This window comes from Haliotis asinina, chromosome 2, assembly GCF_037392515.1.
Source record: "Haliotis asinina isolate JCU_RB_2024 chromosome 2, JCU_Hal_asi_v2, whole genome shotgun sequence".
Classification (NCBI taxonomy): Eukaryota; Metazoa; Mollusca; class Gastropoda; order Lepetellida; family Haliotidae; genus Haliotis; species Haliotis asinina.
Window position 1 is genome coordinate 97,480,819 of NC_090281.1, and position 22,131 is coordinate 97,502,949.

At 40.1% G+C, this 22,131-nt stretch overlaps 1 protein-coding gene across 1 annotated transcript in view; it reads right to left on the reverse strand.

Moving 5' to 3' along the window:
- Positions 1 to 760: 760 nt before the first annotated feature.
- Positions 761 to 22,131, reverse strand: part of LOC137274661 (carbonic anhydrase-related protein 10-like) — a 65,760-nt gene continuing 44,389 nt past the window's right edge. The window contains exons 3-12 of the mRNA XM_067807982.1: positions 17,698 to 17,834; positions 12,327 to 12,427; positions 11,696 to 11,786; positions 10,237 to 10,332; positions 8,490 to 8,556; positions 7,527 to 7,681; positions 4,806 to 4,934; positions 4,181 to 4,220; positions 3,909 to 3,993; positions 761 to 3,481 (exon numbers count right to left, since the gene is read on the reverse strand). Of these exons, the coding sequence (XP_067664083.1) occupies positions 3,968 to 3,993; positions 4,181 to 4,220; positions 4,806 to 4,934; positions 7,527 to 7,681; positions 8,490 to 8,556; positions 10,237 to 10,332; positions 11,696 to 11,786; positions 12,327 to 12,427; positions 17,698 to 17,834 (842 nt within the window). The 3' untranslated portion in view covers positions 761 to 3,481; positions 3,909 to 3,967. The remainder of the gene's footprint in view (positions 3,482 to 3,908; positions 3,994 to 4,180; positions 4,221 to 4,805; positions 4,935 to 7,526; positions 7,682 to 8,489; positions 8,557 to 10,236; positions 10,333 to 11,695; positions 11,787 to 12,326; positions 12,428 to 17,697; positions 17,835 to 22,131) is intronic.

Consider the following 22,131-nt stretch of genomic DNA (forward strand, 5'->3'; position numbering starts at 1 on the left):
AGTCGATTCAATGGTCCTGAATGCGAATATTGTCAACGGCTCAGTACGTGGTCAATGTCAGCCCCAATGCTGTTCCAGACCACGAAGTGCGTGTTGTTCTGAAATCGCTGCGAACTTTGACAATTCAGTTCTTGTGCTAGAAAACACGACGTCGACATAAACATGGCCAAGTTTCCTGTTGCAATTTCCGTTGAAGTCTGGTTTTCGAAGCTGACATTACCCAAACCGTGGTAAATGCAAAGAAGTAATTATTTGTGACAAGGAGCGCTACTGGCATTGTGCACCAACATCATGTTGACTGCAGAGAGGGCACTGGTGTGACTGTGATAAGGCGATGTGGTGGCCATAAACAATGCCTAACACCTAAATGGAATCTATGTCTTCAGTCCATAAGCGACACACTGAGGAAATGTGTGTGTGTGCACAAGCAGGGTATATGAAGCGACGCGATGGCGTAGGTCAATCCTTTCTTATCGCTTGTGGTCGTGGTCGATGGATATGTCGACAGATATGGATATGATGCTGACCTATCAGTAATAAAATTGGGTGAAGAACTTATGCTTCACGAATCCTTGTGACAGCATTACGTCGCAGGTGCCCGATGAATGTTGTAGAAGGAAGGTATACGCGAAGGATCACTTCAATGGACGACCGAATTCATGGAAAACACGTCTTTGATTAGAGTATTTACGAACGTTCTTTTCTTTTCTCCAAGCGACAATGGTCCACACCTTATTAAATGAAATACCAAACTATGAAAAAATGAAAAATAGTTTATTGAACAAAGAAATATTATTGCATCCACAAATGTAGTATCTCAATAAATATTCAACCCTAACACACCTTCAACAAGCAAATATTGGTTCTAGAGGAGAGATAGAATGGTAGACCCAAAGCCAAATGAAATATGTACAAATGAGCATGTAAGGAAACGAGCTGCTGTTGCCTGTTACCAGCGGAGTGGTGTCTCAATGCCAGGATTTCTGACTCTTGTGGATAAACTGAACAATCGTCACATGCAGTCATCTAATGTGGCGACCATTGTCATTTGTGTACCTTAACACAAAGACTAAGAGCGACGGTCTTTAGGTAAAACTTTATTACTATCTTGTATTTACACACGTTCTCGTTGTTTTTACTACTTTTGTTTTGGGTGTGTTTTCTCCTCGGCACCAACATGTTAATCTCTTAACCGACATGAGCTCATAATTACCTCTTGGGCAAAATTACATTCGCTTAAAATTGCATTACAGCAAATCATTACACTAAAATCTTCCAAGGCCGAAATGTGTCGCTAGACGCTTCAGTTCTAAGATCCAAAAGTAAACGATGATACGGATAGCAGTTAATATTACTAACAATGAAATGATTAATGTCACGGAGAAATACGGGATTGAAGTGTATGTTGTACGTATCGTATCGTAGAGAACGTGTTGTCGTCAAGACAATGTGTATAATTGAATGAACGTTACTAAAATTCTTCATCAAATGTTTTTTTTTCCATTGTATGTACGATCTGATGTATTACTGAATGTACATTAAATGTACATATCATGTAATGCAAGATGGAATCCGCTAAGCCATATCTCACTTGCTTTACAAACCAGTGTGTTGTCCCAGGTGGAACGGTGGTGTTTACCCATCAGAATTTACATGAGTACATGTTAAGCCATACCTTACTTGCTTTTGAAACCAGCGTGTTGTTCTAGGTGGAAGAGTGGTGTTTACCCATCAGAATTTATATGAGTGCATGTTAAGCCATACCTTACTTGCTTTTGAAACCAGCGTGTTGTTCTAGGTGGAAGAGTGGTGTTTACCCATCAGAATTTATATGAGTACATGTTCCAATCGTAATCATACATTGCAGTTCACCCACGAGGCTATTCCGGAAACAAACATTACTATTATTAGCCTGTGTTTTAATCAACTTAATCAAATGTAATGCCATCAGATTTAAAGTCGAACACTTCAGCACGTAAACAATTTGTCAGGTATAATAGAAATATATGTGCCTGATGGCCGCCAGCCGGGATAATTAAGTGAACGTGCTGAGCTTATATTCCAAACGAGCAAAGCTGATTATTGTTCTTCGCAAAGTGCTCTCAAATTTCCCATAATCACCAGTAGGACTGCAGCGAACGTTCTTAAGACGTTCCTTGGCGCCATTCAGTGCGTCTCCAGGCATTTAACTCCATGACAAAACAGGTAACGCAAGGTCCCATGCGTAATCATTTAACGGTTATGTTCATATGACCTATATTTCAGAACTTTCAGATCTTTATTGAATGAGGAATCTCCTATTACAGAATGCACACATGTAAAACAAATGTTTCGATAGGGTGTTTTAAGCGTTTTTAAAGTGTGTGTTTCGAAAAAAACAGATCTTTGACCCTAACTGTACAGCATAAGAAAAAGAATCATCTGTGTATAGAAACCTGCCTATACCTACTTTATTGTGCCATGAAGTTAAGGTCACGATAAGGATTAAGTACTGGTACTTACAATCTTAACTCATTAACCAGCCCTATCAAGTTATGATACTTCCCTATTTACGCCCTCTTATTAATACTTAATAACAGGAAATGCAAACAAGCATGAAAAGGCAACGACGTTAGCAGTTACTTTGAATTCTGAGATTGTCGTGGACTTAGAAAACCGATTTGTGTCAGACCTAAATGCACTTACTCAGCAACAGTGTATGAAGACATAAAAAGAATGTTATAAGAAAGCATATCATTGCTGCCACGGTCTTCTGTGACTATACAGTTTGATTTGTTTGCTTTATATAACCTTTACAATGAACAACCTATCAGTGCTATTTGAAATTTCCTAAGACAATACACAAACAACAAATATGGCTTAATGGAAGTAAGTAATAATAATTCTTCGAATTAGCACATGTGGCTGATTTGCCAGTTTGCATAGTTAGCATGTAATTCATCCTCATGGTGTAGCACTACCACTCTCCATTAACGTCATCGTATACCTCCTGGAAGACACCAAAGGCTACCAGTGAACTGTCTTTCCATACCAAACGCTCTTTGATCAAATATTCATATCTCAGTAGATGTTAACACACGTCATTCATTTTCATGAAGTCTTGCTTTGGATGCCTTTAGAAGGTACCGTCACATTTATCCGGAAATCGTCGATGGTAATGTCAAACAGAGGCCCTTGTCATATGAACTAGACAAAATTTGTCAAATTAGTTTCAAATAAAACGAGACGCTGTTTTATCACAGTTCCGTGAACTAGCGCCAGATGCACATTTTGTTGATTTCCCCTGCAGCACACACTTTATAGATGCTTGTAGTCCACGGCTGGTCAGTTCGCTACTATCCCCTGACGAGAAATCCGTCGTAGCAGTCCTCACCATTGTTGCACCGTTACCACTATATAATCATGTTTCAGCTGTCCCTTTAGAATTCCTCCAATACCAACCCAGAGAAAGACTAAAGGTGAGTGTGATGAACAGGCAGACCTGTGGGGAAAATATTTCTTCGGATAAGATGATTAGATTCGATATTATCATGATAAAATTAATGATGGTGCGTGAGAAATTCTCACTTGGATATCAACACATGTACAAGAATGGCCACTCACAAAATAGGGTCAAATGAAATGGAAAACGATGGAACTAGACGGTATAGACAGAAGAATATAGAAGGTTATAACTGTGCTGTAGTTTCTGATACAACACGACATGTGGAAGTTTGGTTTGTCTTTTGTCAAGTTTAATAAATATATTTAACACTTAATGACCTACAATATGTCAATGCAGTTTCCTGACTTCATCATTATTTTAACATTTGTGTATGTTCATTTTGCGTAATAGTCAGAGAGCGAACCACTACACATGTTTAACTTGCCCATTAATAGTTGGGTTCAGTGGAATGGAGTATTCTCACCTGTTCAGGTAGTGAGAAGTATAATGCCCCCCGCGATGTCTTGTAGTGCAATTAAACAATCATGTGACCTTGTATTTGTCATTGACTGAAAAGAAAATTGAAGGTAAGACAAAGTGGTATAGACTTTTGAAAACGATATATTGCGCTGACACTTAATTCAAATCGTTGTAAACGTGAGCAGCAATCTCAAGATACATTAAACTCGTTGAATACTTTTATAACACCTTTTTCAGAGTATGAAATAAAGTAATCCCAATTGCAAATCGATTTACCTTCATAAAATGTTATTTTCGTTACACCACAGTTCTGCTCCTGCAACAGGAAAAAGTGATTAAACGTTACTTAAGGACACACATATTTATACACAGACCTGTGTTCAGTGTTTCCGAAACTAAGTAAATAAAAAACTATTGTGTTTACGTTAAAATACCTCCGCAGAAATCGTGTGGACGTTATATGCCTTCAGCAAACTGTCGTAGATACAAATATTTAATTTCTATGTCGCATTAAACAGGTCAATAATCCATAGTCTTTCACTCCAGTTGTGTAAGTAGGTCACTCAGATACAACAGGGCTGCTTTAAATGTATATGCTACAACGTTCCTCGTCCTGGACAAAGCGCAGCAAGTTCGCTGAAACCAGCCACAAGCACCAGTGGAAGGACTTGTGAATATTGTTTTACGTACCATGCAGCAGTATTCCAGAAACATCATGGCTCTCCCTGGGCTGGTCAATTAACCGTGTGGCAATGCGAGCAACGACTAACGCTTCGATGATACAACCACCCTCCTTAATGTGGACTTTGATTACTGGGGGTACTGGGGACCAATTATTCCACGAGTCCCCGGGGCACAAGGATTAGGAAGGCCACCCACATGCTGTTTGAATATTACCTACCTGTTTTTTAGGTGCTATATTGGTTCTGATGGTGCGTCTATTTAAAGGCATCGGTGGACGGAAATTGTTCTCCATAAGCACCTGGGGCAATCCTTCTTGCGCTTTATGCAGCTGGCGCAAGATGTTTAACTGAAAAGGAAAAGGTAATTTCACATAAGAGTAATACATCAGACGTAAAGTCCTGTCAGTGTTTGTGTAGAGATTCCTGGCAACCAATGCTCGTCGCGGTGCATGTCTAGATGCACCAAGGGCATATGGCAGTAATTACTTTACTGTGGTATTGGCTCCCTAGTCCTTCTTGACTGTTGCAACAGACCCACGTTTCCGTGAGTAGTTGACTGATTGTGGAGCAGAGAGAGAACGATGCAGTTTTGGAAAAAGCCTGATCTCCGTCCGCCAGGTCTGAATGTCCGCAAAACATGAGGACCTAGAGATGATTAAAATTTGATTATCCTTTGTCTTTAACTCTATCCTTCTGAAACCAGAGGGCGCATGCATGCATTCCTACTGGTTTACATCACCGCAGTTTGGGAATAGACCTGACATTTATAGATTGCCTGTCAAAACCTAATACAACTTCTTAGGAAACCTAAATTCAACACAACGCTTGACAGACATGCATGTTTCCGTGAGTATGGTTTTAGAACACTTTAAGTTAAATTCCAACACTAGTCTTCGAGATGGGAGTTAGATATTGTACCCATCTGGGGGATAAGTACAAGTGCAAAGACAACGATCGGCGGGAGTTGTATATTCCGCTCAGAGTATTGATCTTTTGATGGAGAAGAACTGCACTCATATTAACTAATAGTCTTAAATAGATATCGACAATTTGCTGCCAGAGATACTGACAATATACCGACAGTTAGGTCCGTTCGGAGCCCTGTCACTATAGCAACTGTTGCTGACATCATAATGGATTGATGGATTTAGTCTGCTTAAATAATCGCAGATATCTGGAATGGTTTCTTTGTTCTTTATGGACAGCTTTTGTTCCGAAATTATTTCAACATTTGACTGAAACTAAAATACAACGTGTCAGCTAAATGAACAGTTTCAACCTGGGAGATATTGCCACTGCATTTCAAGTTAGATGTTTTGGTAGCAGGTTACATGTATCATTAATTTGTATACGTGGCAGTTTGGTAGCCCTGTGGATTAAGTGTTCATTTGTCAGGAACAACCGAACCGGTACATGGACACTGTGTGAAACCCAGGTCTGGTGACCCAGTCGTGACATTGTTGGACACTGTGTGAAACCCAGGTCTGGTGACCCAGTCGTGACATTGTTGGACACTGTGTGAAAGCCTGGTCTGATGAAACCCAGGTCTGGTGACCCAGTCGTGACATTGTTGGACACTGTGTGAAACCCAGGTCTGGTGACCCAGTCGTGACATTGTTGGGCTACTGCTAAAAGCAGCTCACAACTCACTCCTCGTAGATTAAACAAAATGACCTATAGGTGACTCAAGACTGGAGTATTGTGTCTCTGTATTGAATAATAATAATATAAACCCTATTAAATCAGAGGATGTGAATGGCCCAGGAGTTGTATCTCCTAGTTATGTCAGGATCTGCTAATCGCTTTGATTATAAGCATCAGTACTCCAGCCACGGACAGTAGAAGTATCCTGTGACAAATAGTCTACTACTGAAATACTGTTTCAGTAGGAATTTCGCCAAGACAAAAACTGCCTGGTGTCTATACATTTCATTTCTTTTTGTAATTACGACACTTTAAACGTTTGAATATTGCACTTAAATAGTGACTAGTCATTTGTTTTGATGGACATTCGAAATACAAGCTTGTCGGAAACTTAAAGGATTTATCAACCTAACAGCCCACAATAGGAATCTTCATGTAATGTCACAGTTATTTATAGTATTGACCTTCCTAATGCTTGGCAAGGCTGGGTATACAAGTTGATGGAAATCATTAGTATAAAATCCCCCGTCTAGACAAGTCGGATAGCAGCCTTATGAAGCGTAAATAGATTAAAATAAAGGCCATAAAGGGCTCGGTTGCATTGAACAGTGAAAAGAGGCTCCGGTTAGGTCGGGGAATATCAATACAAGATAAACAGTCAACATCTCTAACGAGAATCGCGAGCAATTTTTATGACGACGAATATCGCGACCCGTGGTAGTGTCCCTTGCAGGAAATAGTTGGGAGTTGGGAGTTGGGAGTATGATTTCTTTTTCTCCACGATGGATATCCTGGCAGGTGTACCTGATCCAATTGTCTGTTGTTTTTACTGAAGCGGTTGACCTGCGACGCAGATACCTTTCAAATGACATTAACTGAAAACTCCGTGATGTGACAGACATACTGTTCAAACCGGTGTTCACGCTGACGCGCATTAGAAAAGCATGAACGCCAGCGCTCAATACGATCGATATTGGTCATTTAAAAAATGTGAGGCAGCTAACTGGAATTACTTATTCCTCTAACTGGACGTTGTTATTGTTACTTTATTGCATCATAATATAGAGATATGAGTGAGACATAATGCCGTTTCTACGTTATTCAGCACAACACCCAAGCCTGAGTGGTACATCTATATTGCCCGGTAATGTCAAAATCCTGCATCGTCTCTTTCTCCACACATGAGGTTAACACGCAGTAACTGAAACACTGTGCAACGCGTCGGAAAACTCAACTCACTCACTGACTCACTCACAGACGTATCCACTCAAGTATGTCAGAAAAAGGGTTCTTACTTGATCTTTCGTTACGTACAAGGGCTTGTTGAGTATAACCCACGTGACTGTTTCCATGCAGCTTGGTTGCGTCTGTGAACCCTCGTAAGTGAGGTAGGAATCAGTTTCAGGTAATAAATGGAATATAGAAAATCCACCAAGCTGTAAAATATCCCCTGCAACAAAACAATGAACACTGTGAAAAGTTTAAGACAAAAACAAATTAGAATTCATGCAAAATAGCACTTATCAGGGGTATTCCAACGATATCACAACAGATGTTTATGAATCATTGCGAGGGTGTTCATCAGTTAGAAACACACGCACAGGCAAGTCAACAAATATGTGCAAGTCACAACAGGGAATTACATGTACGTCAGTCAAATGAGGCAAATGGGGAAATGTCTACCATAAAACGTCTTCAAAAAAACCCCCTAAGCTTAAAAGGGTTTCAAAAGGCGCTAAAGATAGAATGAATCTCATTTGTGGAGAAAACCGGTTCCTGTGTTCCTCAAACGCTTTAACATATTGCCATCATGCCATCAAACGTCGGAGTAAACTAATGGTGTGGAAATGATCGAAACAAGATGTTAGATATGGCATATGTGAAGCTAACACGTCGGATCCAAAATCCCGTGTTCCGAGTTCGTCAGTCCAGGCGAAAATTTCGATTCACATGCATGAAGAAACATACTTTCTTGTGTCTTCTCACAAATATTAAGAGGTGCTGTGTACGATGATTTGCAGTACTGCACATGATGTTGTCTCAGTAAACATTCGAATCCATACAAGTGCATGTCACGTAATCGGCTACCTACACTGGTAATATGCTAAATCAAACACACTTCATACATACTTTTTACCCTATTCATACAAACCGGTCTTTAGAAACTGCAGAGGTATATGTATGTATTCTGACAAATATCATTCATGTTAAACCTTGTTGAAGGCGGATGACATGGCGATAGAAAATGTTACCCTTACCTTTGAATTTTGTTTGCTGTGATGCTTGCACCAAAATTTCAAATTCAGTATTCTTTTCCTCGCCTATCTGTGGAGAGAAGAGAGGATACGTTTCATTGTTGAGTGAGTTAGTGAATTTAATTTTGCGCCGCAATAAATCCAGCTATATAGCGACAGTCTGTAAATACTCGAGTCTGGACCAGACAATCCAGGAATCAGCAGCATGAGAATCGATCTGCGCATGTTATTGACACGTTGTCCTTGATTTCACATTGTTCAAGACATGAGTTCAATTTTAGTCTTTTGCAAAACTGCAAAATAGTCACATAAAGTATGCACATATGTACAAAACATATATGAAAAGACGGTGAATATTTATACTCAGAAGCAAACGTTATTGTGACATGGAAATGTTTCCCTAGCCAATGTCAATTTGTTTAGGGATTTAAAGCAGAGAAATGGTGTGTCAGAGGAGCGCAACCAAGTAAGTGTCATCATTCTGGAAACATTTGACAAGCCACGGCTCGGAGTTAGTGGCATATAGAAAACTGTAGCCTCGTACTGCAGCGTTACATTACAGTTCGACTCAACGTTCATAGAAACATCATGCAGCACTTGTTGCAAAACAGTCAAGCCATGGATCCAGTCGGAATTGGCAGACAGACGATAACAACCCCGTTTGAAGACCGTTTGAAACGTCCGAAACGTGTTGCCAAAGAGCATTCCAGACCTTACCATATCTGGCAACATAGGTGTATGTGCGAGAACAGTTCGGAGACAGTTCGTCTACGCGTCTACGACATCCATGCCAGTACCGCAGGCAACACTTTCGATTGGGAGCACGTGAGTGGAGAAGAGTTCTCCATTCTGATGAGTCACGTTTCATTCTTCGCAGGACAACGGCAGGCACATGCGCGCAGGTAAAGCTTACAACAGTACATGCATTTTGGATAGAATTATTTTTCGGGGTGGGTTCATTAGCCTCAGGGGTTAGATAACAACTGCATCAAGAATGCCAATGAATGTGACGGAGGGGAACTTGGATACTGGGAGGTACTGAGACGTGATTTTGCAAGAGGGAGCTTCACCGTTTTACAACAAACCAGTCTAGAATTGACGTTCCAACATGATAACGTGTGACCACATGTCTTGATCAAAACACTGTGCTACCCTTGCCCGCCAAATCCCCTGATTTGTCACCCACTGAACACGTCTGGGATAAGACGACGTCATCCGAATCCTTCAACAATGGTGAAAGGTCACCGCCAAATCAAGAACGTAGGAAGCGTATGTGCCAGGTTTGCATCAATACACAGGGTGGATATACTTGCACCTCACTGTGGGAACCTGCTTGTGAACCCCTTCCTGTGATATGAGCACGTGATGGTTACCATACCTTGCAGAAACAATTCTCCTTCAACGTAATTGCATTTCATTTGCTGCAGTAAGCAAGTAATACATATTATGTTTGTTGTTTGTGTGTAACACTGTTACTGTTGCCTCTGAGTTTAGTCATATTTTATAGGCGTTTCGCAAGAGCAACGTTCCAAGCTGTCGGTTACCTGATGGTTCACATTTGACCAGGTTACACTCTGTGATCACAGATTCTGATACTTTTGTTATCAGCTACTGGAAATCCATTCCAATAACAATTTTGTTTGTTTACTTGCTTAAAAGATATTGACACAAAATACTATTATCTAATGATCAATCGAGTGTAAAGATCCTTAAGAGTTTATATAAATGGACAAAAACTGATTGTACTCACCATACCAAATATAGATATAGCTGCAATACCATGTGGCATCATTTCAGCTTCTGTAAAGTTGCTGTACAAATCATGGTTATACCCATATATCTGCAACTAAAACGTGCATGCTTCCCATCAATATTTATGTAGTTGATACACACTGACATCGGAATGGGTGTTCTTAATTATCCCAATTGTACGAAGTATTAAATTTGACCACTGAGAACATAGTTTCCCCAGAAAGCGTTGATTTGTCGTGTATTCAGACAAATCGTCGAACACGATAGAGGTGCATTGTAACGGTGACGTTTCATTCGCGTTTTTAAACTAACGGACAAAAGAAAGTTATCACCCTTACAGTAATGGTATGGAAAAGCCCACAAATGGTGGTACAGGTTTGATTCCAAGCAGAAAACGGTATTCCAAAACGCACAACGATCCCGATCAAAGTGCAGCTGTCCGAAAACTTGGAAGAGTGTACTTTTCAAACAACATACTTGTGGTGCATTGGTCCACACACTGATAAATGTGGATAGAGCAAGGATGTAGTAAGAAAAAACAACACAAGTACGCCAAGGATTACGCATGTGCAAGGAGTTAACGGGGTATGGACAGTGTAGGGCTTCACAACGTGAGTCTAAACTGCAGCCGGATCACCAGTGGCAGTTTGATAGACCGCTATCAGCAATCAGGCCAGACCCATGACCGTCAAAGATCGGTAAGACCAAGGGTTACGGCATCGATCAAAGACCAGATTTCGGAACAGATTAGTGACGACGACGTCAACGGCAAGGACAGCACTGAGACACGCCATCAGCAGTTGAGTATGTTCTGAAATGATCGCAGAGTTCGAGGTTTCCAACTGAGAGAAGACCGACTAGAGCCAAACTGCCTCCAAGAAGTTCATCTGTTCGATGGTGGAGGGGGATATGGTACGAAGGGGTATTTGTAGCCAGAGACTGATAATCATTCGGGGAGATCGGAATGACAGCCAAAACAGTGATGCAGTATTTATACCATTTAATTTGTGGTGCGCTTTAACTGACAACAGCCAACAAAAGTCATTTTCCTTCACAATAAAGCAAGGCGCTTACGTATTATGCCGACTGACGAGGCTAATGAGTGTGCTCGCGTTCTGCTGCTGTATCTCACATGACTCTTTTGCTGTCAGTAATATTAATGAACTGATTTGTGTATTTTTTATATTTTGACCAACTGACAACTTCTCAATGCATTTAGGCAAGGAAGACCAGGCGTACAATGAACATGATGCTGTTTGTAAAATAATTATCACAAATCTCGCATACATGTATGTCTATTACATGAAGAAGGTGATAACTTTCTTTTGCGTTGTAGTTTATGTAACCTGACAACCATGTTCAATAAAATGAATACAATGAAATATTTTAGACATTGTTGTATCTGCAGTCTGAGGCAAAAACCCAGACAAGTCGAAAAAAGGAATTAATGATCTTACTTCTATAGGAAATGGACGTCCTGCGACCGAGTGTTCCGAACCTATTTGGTCAACTCGCCCAAAATGGAGTTTTATCTGGTGAGCTCTGTACCTGAAATTATTATTCATTTTTCTTAATGGAGAAACATCACAGACAGCTACTGCGGTTGGGCAACGCCACAGTCACCATCATTTAGCCTAAGAACTGACACATTGCTTCTAAAGTAGGAAAAAACTACAGTAAATTGAAGCACCGCTTCCGAACCAAAAAAGAGAACCAGCATCGCTTCTGGAAAAGAGAATCGGGATAAGAAACAAAAATATCGGAAATCATTTAACATGCTCATCTTCATTATTGTAACAACCAAAACCGTAATGTTGACATTTTAGCATACTGTAATATTGTAAATCCCTTTTGAGACAGCCCCTTTTGAGACTTGACTATCAATTCCCATGTTACGTTCCGTGATGGCGTTTGTGACGTCAGAATACGTGCTCTAGCAATATGGTGATGAAACAAGGTCTTCGACATGGTACCTTTCTAGGCTAGCAGTTTAAAAACGGACTAGCGACATACACACGCATAGACACCCTGACCATCTAAACCCAATATACTCATAAGAGATCCCCTTAATAGTGGTAATAAACTTACTTATATGACAATGGACCACCAGTAAATGTGAAGTAAGGCTCGTATGTGGTGTTCACCTGCAGCAGGAGGTCATGGCCCGTGTTCATCAACGCCGCGTCCACCTGTGGTATGAGAACAAACTTAGATTTATGTTAGGATTGTTGATGATTTGCGGACTGGATGCGATTTGTTGATGATCTACAGTAATTGCTATTACTGGTAGATTTTCTTCTGTCGACATTGCTGACTGTAACTATTTATAGAGTGACTGATAATATGAGCAACGTTCAACACCATGGGGATACAACGACGCACATTCCAGCATTATCGGTTCTGAACAGTGATCCATTCTGTGATCCCATACGGTAAGCGTTATCTGCGAGGATCGACTTGCACAAAGGATCTTAATTTACAACCGTCTTAAGTCGATGTTAGAGTTGCGATGTTCTTATCGTTATGGTCGCTTGAAGCAGGATCTTGTAAAACAAATGAATGGCAGCTCTACGACTGTCGTAACTCTATATCAAAGCATGGGTGTTACTAAAACCGAATTGCTCTGAACGATTTGTGAGGTAGATCCCACACTTCAACTTCCAGCGCATATATGTTTTGGATATGACAACCATCGATTTAGCAGATACTGCCACAGGTATAAGTCGCAACCAACTCATAGCGAGATGATCGCAAATGGCTTGGGTAAAATGTCTGTAGGTGATATGTTTGGATTAATGGAAATTTTAGGAATATGGAACACCATTTGATGGGGGGTAGTGTGAACTGATGTCAAATTAATATACATATTACACGTTACAGCAATGAATGTTTGTTCGTGGAAAACCCGGTATGTACGGAGGTATTCATTTCAAATTGCGACATTGCCTGAAAAACGAATTGGTTCAGTAGCAAACGTAATAACATTGACAAGCTATCGATCACGTGCAATCTAAACCTAAATGTTTTGCTGATGCTATTAGTGATATGCTATCGATCATGCACAAACATCAATCAATACGTTCAGTCGTGTGAGTGGACTGTTCTTGAAACAACTCCCTCTCTTTCAACACCATTTAGTGTGCCTCAGGGGTTTTGCTAAAGATCTTAGCATCTTAAAGACACTTTTGTTTGTAGAACAAGCTTTAATCTTCAGAGACCATTTCGTTTTTAAAGACGTTGCTGATAATTGTAAACAAACGACGCCGAACTGTTTGATTTACAACAGGATAAATACAAGTATGGCTTCGTTTCAGGAGACAAAATTGTTTATTGCTGTTTACGTCATCTTTCAAGAATCCCGACACAGGGGAACCTCTCGTGTCCAATAATCCAACACACGAAAGGACTTTACAGGATGAACTCATATATCTGTTCCTCAGTGTTGTCTGTGGATGGAGTTCCCTGCACCCAATGTCCCTCGTGTGTTAGCGCTGACTATAGTGGAACAGATACGTCATCGCGTGTCGTTCTTGCTATTACCCACCAGCCTGTACTCAAGGTACTGACGTGGTCTTATCACTGTTTGGTTCCATACATCCAATCAGAAATTAAATGTTGACACATTCATTGTCTTATTTCACGCATAGTCTTCCATTACCATGGAAACAGAAACTAGTTTGCATTTCAGCAGTAGCATTCTTTCCCTAATATTGCTTGAAGCAGCGTTAAGTTGACCTCACTCACAGGCTGTTATCTGTCATGATACAAAAATAGTAGAATTTAGAATAGAATGTCAGTACAGCAAATATTAAAAATGGTCTGCAGCGATGCAGGTTTTTACATTTTGGAAATTCGTGGTCATGGGAATGGTGAGGAAAACATACCAACAGGTATTCGCCGCTAAACCTTGTGTTGTGGGTAGTGGGCGTGGGGCACCCCTGTAGGGCTGCCTCATAACGTAGATGTCACCTTCACGTAATGACCTCCTCTCACGTCACCGATCCCCATAGTTAAGGTCTCATTCTCTAACTGTAATCATTAATTCTGTAACGGTATCTTTATTCTAACAACATCCTCAGAGTTTCTAGACGATGCATTTTTTCACAATGTAATTATGATTGCTTCCAAGGATACATAGAGGCATTCTTTCACTAATGTCCCAAGAGTTGTTGATTAGAGCACAACAATGTGGAAACATATTCTTATTGATGAGGAATCATTTACCAACCACTAAAGTTTTCAACTTTATCTATTCAACTACCACTGAGTGAAACCGTGAAATGGTTGCCTCGCGTTATCCAATACAGATCTGATATTTGTTAACTTTGTTAGATGTGTTTATTCTGAACAAAACAACCATATTTCTTCAACAACAGTAATTACATTCAAACTAACTAAAACAACAATCTTCTAACAGAACGCTGATGTCATCTTGAGGCGAATGGTAAGAACGTCCCTGATTTCTTTTGTTAGGAGTGACGAATTTCGATGGGGCGATAAACAGTTTTTCAAAACCCAATTCCACTCATGTAACAGTAATTTGTTTTAAAATCAATACAACATCGTTCTCATCTTCTAACTCACTGCTATTGAAATCGATATTTTCTAACTACAATCGCTCCCCGGATACCAAATATTCAGGTTTGTTAAACTACTTGCTAATAGACACCAAGATGATATTGATCACCGCCATAAACCCATCACGTGTTGATTTATCAAACCTGGGAAAGTAAATACAAAACTGTTATTAAAGTGAACTGTAAGATAAAATTAACACAAGCCCTTAAATTCTAAAGCAATAACCACGATGATATAACCCCTTTAAGAGACGTTGGTGATCACAAACGGAGATTAATGGAGGAACCAATTTTTCTCTAATCTCAAATGACGGAGGGAGAATCCTTCTTGACGGCTAATCAAGCCTAAAAGGCGAATTGGAGTATTTAAGCCGCAGAGGACGTTTCTTTTAGAGGAAACAAATTATCCTCGTGATTTCATTTCCACATTGAGATGGGTTGGTTGTTAAGTTTCCATGTAGTTGTCCCATGCATATATAAACATTGTGTACTTAACGACAAAATTTGTTTAATTACATGTTTGTTTATAGTACAGTGATACATCTTGCGAGTACAACAGTGTTTTAGAAAGTTAAACTTCCATATTCCTATGTAAATTTCTGCACGAGGACCATGTATGGATTTATCGGGTCGGAACACGTACTCTTACATTTGCAGAAACATTTTTAGTACATGATAACTTATTCCGGTGTTAATATGAACTCAAAGAAAGACTGCCAGTTTCCCAAATATGGTCCATTTTCATGTGACAAAACGTTTTAAATTTCTTATTGTAAAACGCGACGTTGTATCTGAGTATGTAAGTTATCGAAGTTACGTTATGGAAATTACTTATCGAGTCTGAACCAGTGGTCGAACACGCAGTCGACGGCGTGACCGAGTCTGTGGATCCATGTGGGACAATACACTTCTTACTTATCCGTGAACACAAAATCCCTTTGATATCTATATTCCTTTATGACAAATATTGTGACAGCATAAACTGCGGACGAAGTTATTTATGACTTCAGGTCACTCGAATTGATGCATCTGTGGCCCTGTTCAGCTTCCGACAGCCGTGGCATGGATATGCGTGTAGGCATATATCTGAAAGCTGCATCGTCGACATATTTCACTGGATTCCGAAGTTTTCCATTTGACTGTCCTGATCACGAAACACGCGAACAAATACGTTTGAAATATAGTATTCGGACTGACCCTTTGTTCAAGCTGTGTAAACGTTGTGGCTTTATCATGATTCCAACCAAGATAATTCTAGCTCCGAGTACTACCAGTAAACAAAGCATTATGTCGAAAGATCAGCCCAGCATTCATCAACTCGTCTGTATACGACCTTGAACATAAATGGTAAATGAGAGTAGCGCCCCTTGGATCAAGTAAACAGTCGTTTCAAATGTCTTCCTTTCGTCATCCGTTGCAATCTCGTGTAATTGTTTGTGCCCCGAGAAGGACCAAATGCTATAGGTTAACGGTTAATGGAACCAATTTCATCACGTCTACACCATCCACTGACACACCGTACGTCACACAGCCAGGATAGTCAGTTTATGTGATTGTCCCATAGGATCCACTCATCAAGACACTGAACTGAGATATATGTTGAGTTGGAAGCTAGATTTTCTGATGAATGGCAATGGTGATAACTTTTGTTGGTGCTGGTGGTGTTAGTGTCTGTAGATTCAATACTGAGTATTATTTTAGAACAGTCATCTTATAGTTTTTGGGCGTTTCTTTGCTAGCCTGCACTCAGAGGGGTCAGTTCATGGTCAAATCCTCAGCTGCAAATGTATTCATACACCGGTCCTTTGTTAACATATTGAATGTGGATAGTATGTGAGGAGGACGGGATTTATATTATAAATAAACAAGTCACTGTTTCATGTCGTATCCATTGCAAATCATGTTTAGCAAAAGAAATCAACTTCAATGTGACTCTATGGAAACCTTTTAAATTGCATACGTTCTGCACGTGCAAAAATGTGCTGGACCAGTATTCTGATCGACTATTCAAGTCTGGACCAAACAATCCGGTGATCTACGCAATTGGGAATCGATGACGTCTCAACCAAGTCAGCGACCCTGGCCACTCGATCCCGTTAGTCGCGTCTTATAGTAAGCATAGTCACTTTTTGTGGTAAGCATGGGATGCTTAAGACCTATTCTACCCCCAACGTTCACAGACCTGTTCCTCTACAACATGGCAGTGTGCCTACAATAACACTGAAAAGAAATACTGGCAAATTAGACACTAAAATGAGAGTTCATATCCGAACGCTAAATAACTGTCACATATGACATTGTAGATGTCAAGGTAACTTGAAGGTTGTTACCTGATGAGATGTGGATGCTTCACTTTACATCAAGATTCCGTGATGACATAATAATGCCCTATACAACATTCATATTTTTGTCTTTGACATGACAGAGAAATCAATGAACTATTTACAATTTCATCAACACATTACACATGCTGATGACAGCCCAGATATTTATGCTGCGTTTCTAACAGGTTGTGGCGTTGATAAGGAAGGTTGTGGAAACATCATATGTATGATTTGTCGCTGCATCGTAACATGAAAAGTTGCATTACATGCAGATCAGTTTCTGTACATAATTTAAATTTTGCTTGATGCCAAATATGCATTCGGTGGTGTTTAAGGTGATCTAGTGTCATGATATTTCTGGGAAACATGGAGTATTTGAACCTTTCAGAGAGTGGACTTTCAAAATCGCAAGCGAAATACTTGATGTCTTTTGAAATCGGAGAAGACGAAGAGTGAACATGAAAACATCATCGGAGTCTGCGAGCTGAAGATATGGGACGTCACCTGTACAACGGGACAGCAACAAGCCTCCTTACACGATAAGTGGTTCCATCTTACCCTGTGTTTATCAAGGCGAAGTGGTTTGAGATTTGGATCGTAGACGAGAGTCTTTGGGTTGATGTCGACTGGAGATTGGTGCTTGCCTTTACTGCATAGATTCCACTCTTTGTTCAGGAGGCCCCAGTAGTCAGGCCCTGAAACCAGATTAACCCAATACAACGTCTATACCATATATGACAAACAATAGTACGTACGGTAACAGGTACAAAATACAGAAATGAGATACGCCAAACCATCAAGCTTGACGTCACTGCGCAAAGGCATGCACATGAGGTGAGTTAAAGGGAAAGTAGTGCTAAACGTCCAGGTTATGGTCACTGGCCCGATAGACCATCGATGACCATCCACTACAAGTTCACACTGGGAATTTCCCTTTATACCGGTTCGAAATTCATCATAAATTTGTGTCCGAGGCGAAGGTTGTGATGTTGTATAACAATAAGTTACCTCCAAGAGCTGAAAGGAGACTAGCAAAAATATATGAGAGAGAAAGAATAAGAGAAGAGACGACAGAGAGAAAGAGAGGGAGACAAAGAGAGAAAGAATAAGAGAACTTCGCAGAACTGGACACATTGTATTATGACATAAAACACAATTCAAAGAATCGAAAGTTGAGGGTAAATACGGCGTATTTGTTCTTTAGTGTTGTCTATCAATTTCAAAGGCTGCAATGAAATCAGCGTAGGCGGCATCCTCTGTGGATAATAACGAGGCTCCATATATGGTCATGCTGGACAAACATATCCTTCAAAATAACGTGCTTGATCCGCAATTCAACACTGATCGTTTATATTCTGAATTTTCCTTCATATGAGCAGGTTTAAAGGATTACATATGTTTCCCCTACTTTAAAGAACGGAAATGTGACAAAGAGTACTTTTATCAGCAATAGATTTCACTATGCAGTCGTTAAAAATATCCTAGAACATCATATGTGTTTGAGTAATAGAATACGTATTCACGTTTCAGCTGTTATCAGAAGTGTCATTTAAGGTTTTTCCACCATTAACATTTCGCTGATGTGTGTACTTTTATTGTTCCTTTCTTTTGTTTATGCTATTTCATGAACTAAAATGGGCCTTAAACTTGGCGATGTGTCCAACCCTGGCTGCAATTAGCCAGCAGTAATTACACGTGGATGTTTTTTTCCCATGGGATTTATGAATAAGAAATACGCGTTTAAATCTGTTGCCGAGAATTACAACGAAAATAACTAACTAGTAGCGCAAAAGCTGCCTTTTTTATAGAAGTAAAAACCATTCTCAAATTCTCTAAAACTGAACAACAATTTTGTAAGATCGTAATAGATTGGTATTACGGAAACTCCCGACAGTTAATGAACAAGGGTACATGACGTCATATGTGCCGACGGGAACGTGACAGTGACCATGGATACTACGACTATAGCAGCAGAAGATTTTCTCGTTGTCATTTTAATCTGTATGTGTTACGGTTAACAATTTGCTGTATCAAAAGGTATAAGAAATCCCCTCAGAACCAGCAAGATATAACACAGACAAGTCTAAAGTGTTTAGTTATATATGGAGCAAACCGTGACCAGGTTACAATGATAGCACTATAGACGTTTCCAGTACATCTGAAGTGATGGGTCACAAAATGTACTGTCAACTCACAAAAGTCTTGGTTTTCAGTGTGAAACGGTTATACTAAATGTTCCTCAGCGAGCGGTCTTGAATGTAGGTCAGGCTTTGAGGCAGACAGATGTCGGTAGAGGCCGAATGATGACGCAACTCCACTATAATTCCAAATGTAAGTCCGTGTGTGTGTCCCGTCAACAGAACAACCAGCCTTTATATACAATCACTGTTTCTTGAGCATCCCAGAGAACTATGGAACCTTCGCGACCGGCCTCGTGTTTACCAACAGTCAAAACCTAAAGGTAATCAACTCTAAAGCGCTACCTTATAAGGTGTGCCTCTGAAACACCGGTACCACTGAACATTTACGATGTTCGAAATGTGACATATAAATAACTATCACTGAAAACTCTTAAATATTGTAATCCATATAAAGCTATCACAACATTAATCCATGATAATACAAATTACAGAAAATGCACTCTCGTAACGGTATGTTAGACCGTATCAACGCGAGCCGATTTTTCATCTCGTAAGAAACGTTTCAAGAGGAGATGAAGAAGACGACCCACACGGAACCATAGCTATATAAACAATAGCCTTACGACACACTGGCATCTCTTCACATACTGTGCACTTTGTACACAAATTATATACGAAACGAGTCATTAACTGGATTAGTCAATAATAGCTCTTAATGTATCGATATGAACGTGAATACAGGTGTGAACTTAATTTATTCCACCCATTACATTTTAGTAATGTTTGTAACCCCATTTGACCCAACGTCCAGAAAAAAATCGTGTATCAAAATGGAGTGGATCTAATCTTAGCCGTGGCCAAAGCATTTGTTGTTCCATGTGAACTATTTTATGGGAGGAGACAAGTCGAAGCATTACTGTCGTGAATACAGTTCCCAACAGATGTCTAAACATGCAAAAAAGTTCAAATACGTCAAACGTTTATCAAATCTGGCGTAAAGCTTAATATCAGAAGCATCAGTTGTCCACATCGTCAATATTACAAACTTCATCATGTTCAGAACATCAGACGTAGGATCGTTAAGGCCGTTAAACACAAACTATAATGACATCAGCTGTGCCCACATCATCGTCAATACCATGTTGAAACACCTCATAAATAAAGGTCCGACCGTTTCTGATATTAAAACATCAGTGCCACATGGTGTCCAGACATGACGACACGACACAGGTTCATGTCCTAGCTCACCAGTCACAAACACGAATTTTAAACTGAAATCTGTGTTAAAGACTAAAAACTCCAGATGTTCATATTTAACACAATTTTACCATGCTGATGGTAGATGACGTTTCGTGCCGGCAATTAGTGCCAGTTTGCTGATACCGAATGTAGCAAAATACTCTCATGTCATCATGTCTGCACATCATTTTCTCACCTCACAAACAACGCTAATTCTAGCCCCCATGCTCCTGGGGATGTGACAAAGAGCGACTGAGCATTAAGCATAAGAAGTTAGTAAACTAATAAAATGTGCCTCCACACGCCCACAAATACCTGAATTGTTTAACACGTGAAGCGACAGACATGAGGCAGGTGATGTTTCAAAAATGCGTTCCCACAAAGAAGACCTTTTTCCATTTTTAAGTGCTGAAATAAACGTCGCTAGATTATATTATTTTGTTTGCTTTCAGCATTGTTGCTCAGTATGATAAAACGGAGACCACGCCAGTCTAGATGCCAATGTGCGGGCATTGCTTTGTCACCTCCACTTTCACTGCTCTTCAGACGCGGAGTGCAGTAATTAAATCATTACCGCATACCACCAGCGCATTGTGTTGTTGAACTCGGGTGTTGATTGATTAAATCTTCCATTCTTGGTTGCGAGGGAGTCTGTGAACACCTCGTTACCGACTGACACAGACTTCGCTTTAAATGTATAGGATTTGGAGGTCGCAGTAAGTGAATTAAAGACATTTCGGACACAAAACACCGAAGAGCATAACTGTAAATATCATTTATATTTAAAGCTGGATGAATGATATCATTCACAGGCAGAAAGATGGAGAGTGAGAAAGTGAGTTTGAGAGAAAGAGTGAGTGAGAGAGAGAGAAAGGTGAACATTTTCAAAACACAAACACATCATTGCAAACGTTCTGTGACGACCCGACGACCGTACTGCTTTCAAATTAAGGCATCCGTTGCATAGAACATACCCGCATACAGAAGGGTATTAATACGCATGGGATGTATTTCTGACCCGTGGCTACCTACGTTGTGCCACACGAAGTCCACCTCTAGGGATAGCGTGACACTCAGGCATTGAAATCTCGCCAACGCAAAGCTAATTACCGGCAACATTAATTGCATGTTTCTTCCACTAACAGCCACCTTGAGGTGATAGGACGACAGTAAATTTGGCTTCACGGATGTAGGAATACAAGGGTCTATTTTGTCTCGGCGAGGGAACTTCCGTCCGAAACTCAACCGGTGTATTATATTAAGTGCTTTGCCAAAGACAGTAGATATAGTCCTTTGGGTGCACCAATAATCATACCGACCGAACCAATTTCGCACTTGAAGATATTAATCGCGTCGAACGATATTGATGTACTGTGTTATTTTGAGATACGGAGGCAATTTCAGCGTAACTGTACACAAAAAGGGATAAAATCTGTTTCCGAGAAAACTGGAAAGTAGTAATTGACCATGTAGGTCTATGATAACAAATAAATTGCTCAGGAGACATGTGTTATCATGTGTATGGAGAGCTATTGAGGTATCGGTCACTATATTGGAATTGGAGAGTAATATTATTAATGTCACGTTTTCACCGCATTCGTTCTATGCCTGA